This window comes from Eretmochelys imbricata, chromosome 18 (assembly GCF_965152235.1).
Source record: "Eretmochelys imbricata isolate rEreImb1 chromosome 18, rEreImb1.hap1, whole genome shotgun sequence".
In the NCBI taxonomy this organism is placed as follows: Eukaryota; Metazoa; Chordata; order Testudines; family Cheloniidae; genus Eretmochelys; species Eretmochelys imbricata.
Window position 1 is genome coordinate 9415583 of NC_135589.1, and position 7146 is coordinate 9422728.

The 7146-nt window shown below is 50.0% G+C and overlaps 1 protein-coding gene across 1 annotated transcript; it reads right to left on the bottom strand.

Annotated features, from left to right (window-relative positions):
• Positions 1-548: 548 nt before the first annotated feature.
• CAMK2N1 (calcium/calmodulin dependent protein kinase II inhibitor 1) lies at positions 549-3904 on the bottom strand. The gene is made up of 2 exons (XM_077837238.1): positions 3542-3904; positions 549-1920 (listed from the first exon to the last, which is right to left on the bottom strand). The coding sequence occupies exons 1-2, from the start codon at positions 3708-3710 to the stop codon at positions 1850-1852; spliced, it is 240 nt and encodes a 79-aa protein (XP_077693364.1). The 5' UTR covers positions 3711-3904; the 3' UTR covers positions 549-1849.
• Positions 3905-7146: the final 3242 nt, after the last annotated feature.

Consider the following 7146-nt stretch of genomic DNA (forward strand, 5'->3'; position numbering starts at 1 on the left):
CAGGTTTCCTCTGCAGTGAAGGGGACAGGGGGAATAAGCACAAGGATCCTGAGGGGTTGTTTTGTTTTGGTTTTTTTTTTGGTCTTTCAAGTAAATCCTCCTCCTTGCCAGTAGTGAGTTTTCGTTTGTTTGTTTTTCAATACATCAGGCAGGCAGTTCTAAGCAGGCAGGAATGGCTGGTGGATTTGCTGTTGTGTAATGCCATCCAAGAAGAGACTGGCACAAAGATGGAGATTTGTGTGTGTGTGTGTTGAAATGAATCAGTGACGACTACCAAACCAACACACCCAACCCATCAGGGTCCATTTAACTTTCCCCTAGGGAGCAATAATCACAAGTCCTCCATATGCCCAATTCCCTGTTAGCCTCAGTATGAGCAGAAAGTACTTCCAGCATGGGCCAGCTTGACATTTCGTTAATTTCTTCTTTCCTTGACATTCCCCCAGTGACCACCTAACACCTCATTCTGAGACAGACATATGCAGCCTTAGCGTTCGGGCTGAAACAGATCTCACTGGATGCTAGAGGCACAAAAACAAGACAAGAGATAGTGATCAGACACAGGAATGGACTGTTTTGTTTTTTATTGTACATTGCAGAAATAGCCCTGTGTCGTGGATAAAAGTGCAACATACACAATATTTAAGAAAAGAAAAAAAATAAAACCCTTCTTGAGGTCTGTCTTTCAAAGTTGCAAACAAAAACAGTAAAATATTCCCTCACACAAGAGGCTATTTTTTTTGCACATATCATGCAAAAAAAAAAAAAAAAGTAAAAGAAAACTCAGAAGATATTTTTCTATATATATAGATGTCTAGATATCAGTAAAATCCAGTAGAGAGCCCTATATAAAGAACAGAAAAGACACCAAAAGTGCTACTTTACATAGACTCAAAGAGCACTAAATAAGAAAGGAAAATAGACTGCCATTTGGCATCTCAAGATATTTGGCACTCTTGTGATTACATTGGATTTTTTTCGTTCCATTTTCTTAACACAGTCTATTAAAGAGAATAAACTGCCACAATATAGGGAAAAACCAGAGACTGCCCACACTACAGACTGCATGGTAGTTAGAAAAAGCTGAGCATTTTTATCTGTTTTACATATAAAATTTGTCCATTTGCGCTAACTTGAGCAGTTGCTCACAGCAACAAAGTAATACAAGCTTTAAAAAATAAAACAATAATTCTTCCTATAGTTCATTCCTTATAAAAGTTTTTTCACACATTCCATCGATACGTTAAAATGTGACTAAAATGAAATATATATATATATAATTTATATAGAATTTTTTTAAACATCCAAGGACATCAACATAAAAAAACCCAATGGAAACTGATAGCATGTTACATCCAAGTGCACGGAATCATTTTTGCAAGATTAAATAATGTAAACAAGGTGCTCATTTGGAACCACCATGACCAGCAAAAGGTACCACGGTCTGAAAACACTGTGTTTTGCTGCATTGTTCGAAGTACTTTAAAACCCAGATCTAGAATTGTGCAATATTCATCATATAGAAAAAAGAAACGACTAGTAATTTAAACAACATAGCTGCAACTGATACACTTTGATTTATTACTGTTTGTGGGTTGGGTTTAGGATTTCTTTTATTGTTTGTGTTTCTTTTTTGTGGATTTTTGTTTTGTTTTGCACATTACTTAAACCTTCTTCCTTTTTGCACCTCTTCTGTCTCCAAGCCTGATGTTAAGATACAATTTGCTGATGTGCATTGCGGATCGCAGGCTGGTAATGAAGGATTTCAGAGTGCTTTTTTTGTTTGTTGCCAATAATGTGTTACATTGTAAATTATTTTTCCCCTTTACTCAGTGTCTCTGGGAGGGAATTAAACACCAGGAGGTGCCTTTTCTGAAAGATTTTTCAGCACATCATCAATTCTATCATCTTCAATGACAACTGTAAAGCAGAAAAACAAAATGATGAATACATTGTAGCTTCCCTTGTCCGTCTGTCCCCCGCGCCGTTGCATGAATTCCCCTGGTACTGCAATTTGCCCCCCCGAAACATGTATGGTTCTACAGAGTCTCTCTACCTAACGTCCAAGGCAACACTGAATTCCAATACACACGCACATATGGTTATTGCAAATGATTTTGTTTAAATAACATCAAAGTCAGGGAAACATGAGTTTCACAGAGAAAAGAGTATGTCCATTCAGCAATTTCCTGCTATTTAAAGAAAAGTGATACCATTGCAAAGAATTAAATGCAGTGGATAATGTTACACACTTAACCCAGTGTTTTCAAGGTCACCAAACACTTGGCCGCTAGGGTTAGGTTGTCTAAAACAACTGATAGTGTATTTTTTAAATCGACTGGGCTAAGTTGTAGCTGAATGGCACTCATCCCCTCTGAAATGAGTTGCAAGATCTCTCAGCTCTCTAGATGTCAAGAGACACTTCCAGGTTAGCTATGTTGCGACTATTGAGATCACCTGAGATTTCTTTGTCTCCAATAGGGACAGGGGTTTAGGACTCTTTAGGGTTTCTATAATAAACATGCAATGTGGAGAAGGAGAGAGAAGAAAACATCTTTTTAGCTGCCAGATGACCTTCCCTCTCTCCCATGAGTACCTACAGGATCTGCTGCAGTTTTTTCCACTCCTCTTTGCCACTCCATGCAGACTCAACACCTCCCCAACAGCATTTCGACTTGCAAGAAGGAATTCTGCGACCAAGACTCAGACTTGGATTTGGTACATTTAAACTAGGCAGAGAACTACATCGCCCTCCCCCCCCCCCACTCAAGTACACACAATTTTTTTTTAACTACAGGGATGTGTTCAGGTCTCTAAAGACGTGAAAATGCTGCCGGGGAGGTGCTGAGTGTGCTGTGAGTGGCAAAGAGGAGGGGAATCGCTTTGGATCTGCTCACCTAAGCTGTGGGGTAAAAAAGACCCACCGGTTTACACGGCTAAGTGAGCAGATCCCAAGCCGCATTTATTCCCCCGACACACCATATTGATCACTCCTGTGCCCAGAGCAGGCACACAGGGGCAAACGGAACTACACTCGTGCCCGGTCCACGCTGCCCTGGGATCCCCCCCAGCAGGCTGGAGAGCCTGACCCCTTACTCAGCACGTCGACCCGTTCAGCGCTGCGGAAAAGCCCTTCCAACCCCGCAGCCTTGTTCTCCCCCAGCCAGGCTCCAGTGGCCGCCGCCGCCCGGCTTCGGATCCCCCCTCTCCCCGCAGCCCCACCTCGGGACGCCTGCCTGGCTCCCTGCCCCGGGGGGGCACCTACGCTTTGCACGGCGCTGTATGGGGCAGGCTCCTGGCCAAGCAGGTGTGAAACCTGGAGGCCAAGGGGGGGGGGGGGGGACGGGACTCCCAGGGAGGGTTCGGCGCTGCGAACGGGATGGAAACCATCAGGACTCGGGGCGAAGTGACTCCGATTCCGAACAGCCGCGGGGAAGGGAGCGGGGCGGGCTCGGGGGAGACCCCCCACCCCACAGCTGGGGGCTGCAAGGCTTTAGGAAAGGGGACGGGGGGGGACGGGACGGGACGATCGGGGACTTACCTCTCTTGCTCCTGCCGATCTGCCCCAGCTTGGGGGGCCTCTTACTCTGCCCCCCGGCGAAGAAGTTGCTGGTGTCCTGCAGGCGGCAGGTGAAGGAGATCTGCCCCACCTCCCCGCCGTCCCCGTAATGCCCCAGCTTGTCCTCGCCGTAGGGCAGCACCTCCGACATGGTCTGGCCGGGCGGGTCCGCTGCCCCCGGTCCTCCGCCCGCTCCTGCTGGCTCGCAGCCGGCAGACAGGGTCGCCGCTGGCCCGGCAGCCCCGGCCCGGCAGGGGAAGCGGCGGAGCGAGGCGGCTCCCTTCTCCCGACTGGGCTCAGCAGCAGCGGCCCGGCCCCAGCCACATCCTCCGGCGGCGGCGCGAGAGTGGCCGCCCGGCTGCCGGGCGAGAGGAGGCGGCGGCGGCTGGAGCGAAGCGGGGCGGGGGGGGGGGGGAGCCGGGGGCGGGGGGCGGGAGTCCGGAGTCCTTCCCCGCGCCGCTGCTGGGGGCTCCGGCAGGCTGGGGGGGGGGGGGGGCAGAGAGATCCCGGGAAGAGGAGCAACGTCACCGAGGGCAGAGCCCGGCTGCCGCGCGCGCGGGATGGGCTCTCCCCCGGGGGGGGGGGGGGGCTCGCCCCTCCCTCTGCAGCCCCCGCCCCAGGCTCGCCGGGCTCCGCCTCCCCCGCCCGGGTGCTTTCCCCGCTGGGCGCCCGAGGGCTCGGGCCGGCTGCTGGCTGCCCGGCTTTGCCCTTCCCTGCCCGAAGCCTCCCCTCACCCCGCCCCCGCCCTGTGCTCTCACCACTGATCCTTCCTCCCTCCTCCAGGGAGAAACAGAGCCCGGCCTCCCGCCTGCCAGGCAGGGCTTAACGGGGGACCCTCTGGGCCTGGCTCATCAGTTATGAATGTAAGAAAAGAAATAAATATTACTTGAGCCCCGCCACCTCTTTCATTACAAATTAAGCACTGCTCCCAAACCCCCTGGGCAAGGCCACCCTTCCTCTCCTCCACCAGCTTGTCTCTCTGGTTTTCAGCAGCAGGGCACTGTCTCTGCTTCTGCCTCTAACCCCCCCCCCCACCCCCCATACACTGCAGCATTCTTGTTTTTCTGGTGCACATCCCCGTGCTCCCTTGATTTCTTGGAGCACCCCTCTTGCAGCAGAGTGGAGGAGGGGTGCTTTCAGCAACAAGATGGAGTGGAAGGTACAGAGCCAGCAAGCTGCCAGATGCTCTGCTGAAAAGGCAAGGGCTGCTGCTTTAGTCAATGTATTATCATTGTTCATTATTTTGGAGGAAATCTCCCCCCCCCCCCCCAACACCCCTTGCTGCTGTGATCTCCAAGAAAGGGTGTGACAACTACCTTTCTCCCTCTGAGTATTCTGGTCTGGGTCAGTCTCCTTGATAAAGGGGCAGGTCGATGTTTCATTGGCTCCCTTTAAAAATCTAAGGAGCATTTTGAACAGCTTCTGACCAAAAGCCTCAGTACTGAGATTAACATCAGAGAAACACTGAAAGAAGGGACCTAGATAATCTAACCTGATCTAGCCAGGTATTTGGACTGCTCATCAAATGGGGAAGGGACCAGTGTCCCCCAATGCCCATGCTCTTCCCAGTCCTAGGGAACTAATTGTATAGTACATGCCTATCTGAGCCTTATAGACTACCTCAGCTCATCACTCCTGAGCGAGCAGTGCCCTCCGGCAACAATCCCATTTATAGTCTATCTCTGGCATCAAGGTAATTATCTTTTTTCTCCCTCACCCCTTCCAGGAATCCCAGTCAAGTGGATTTTCCCAGCACCTCCTGGGAAAGGAAGCCTGAATGTTGATCCCCTGATTAAGTACAGCCGTGGGGAAAGGGACGGCAAAGCCCAATTTTCTTTAGCCTCAGAGCAGCAGCACGGCAATAATGGCACCAATGCAGCGGGTGGAGCATTTGTGAGGTTTGGGCTGAGGCCATTCCCATCTTCCTTGTGATGAAGCCTTAAGGCCAGGGAGATAAAATCTTCTACACTGCTGGCAGCTTTACTCTGTAAATGGCCCTGTTTCCTAATGCGTGCTTTGCTTCCATAACCAGTCCTCAGTGTAGATGGAAAGGAAGGATTCACTCACAAGGGGGTGTAGATGGCAGCGGATGCGGGATGTGGCCTGCTTATGGAGTTGGAATATATGGTGAAGACTGCCATGTGGTATCTATGTGCTCCACATACCCGGCTCTCCACACAGCCAACACTGTAGCAACCTACATGGAACCTGGAGGGAGGAGCACAGGTTGCAGGACGGAAGCGTTTGGAGGAGGCGCTGGGAAGTCAGTCTGTGTGCAAATGGCTGGAATGCTAGCTGCCACTGCAGCACCCCTGTGAACAGTTCTCTTAATAAAGATTTAATTTAGTTCTAGAAACATGGCGCCCTCTCATGTCATTACTCAGGATGCGGTACGTGAAACAAGCACTGTGGTCATCTCTCCTGGCCCGCTCTCAGATGCATGTTTCTGCCACTACCTCCTCCCAGCAGTCCCTGCTGTACTGAATGGGAGGTGATGTAACGTGATAAGGTGTGAATGCCTCCCGGAAACACTGGTGTACTCCCATGTAACATGGCATAACCCTGGTGCAGTGTGTCTGAAGCAATGCCTGGGCAACCTGATACCCTGTAACTTCCTACTGCTAGATGGCAAACAAATGAGCCTTTTTTGACCAGGAGGATGTGACTTCTGCAACTGGGGAAGCAAACAAGGGGAAGCAGGAGAATCCTACCCCAACACAAAGGTCATGCTACAAAAAAACATGAGCTGTGAAATTTTTAGTCTAAATCTGTGGTTCCCTGTTGTCCCAATCCAACACAAACGGCTGTGAAACTGCAGGGCTGCACGACCCACAGCAATGCAAAGGGTGCCACATTAAAGCAGTCCTATGACACATGGCAACCACTCTGCAAACCAAAGTGATGCTAGAATAACAGCATGGCCCAAGGGAACGTGGGATTATGCAATGCTGCAGGACCCGTGTAACCCAATGCAACAGAGGGAGATGGGCCACTGCAGCAGAGTGCCTTGCAGTGTCATCTGATACGAACACCTAAACCAGTGCAGTATGATAAAATGGTCTTCTGATTTGGCGATTTAAGCATCGTGATGCCCACTGCAGCAGAATGAGGCTGGAACCACATATACATACTGAAGCAACACAAGCAAGGTTATGTGACAGTGACTAGGAAAACCATGTACCATTCCATCCCAGCACCCATAACACGCCGCTCCAGTGTACACCCTTTTAAGGGAAAGGAGGGCATCATTAGCAGAGTTCATGAGTCCCTGCTGATTCTTACAGGCATTTTTTGGAGTCTGTTCTTCTCTTTGAGCAAACCTCTTTTGTTCGGGGGGTAACGTGTTGATCCTGCAGCAATTCCCTTGGTATTTAGCGTTAATTTCGATCCTCGTCTTGTGCAGATTTATTCAGGACACGGAGATGGGTGTGAATTGTAGTGCTGGCAAAAGGTGCCAGACTGACAGCCCTGAAGACTAAAATCTTCTGGTTTATGCAGAGAACAGGTACGAGCACAGGCAGCGGCAGCTTACAGAGAAGGCGTGGGGATGGGTAGGGGCTCTGCTCCTTCTCTCCCATTGAGGTAAC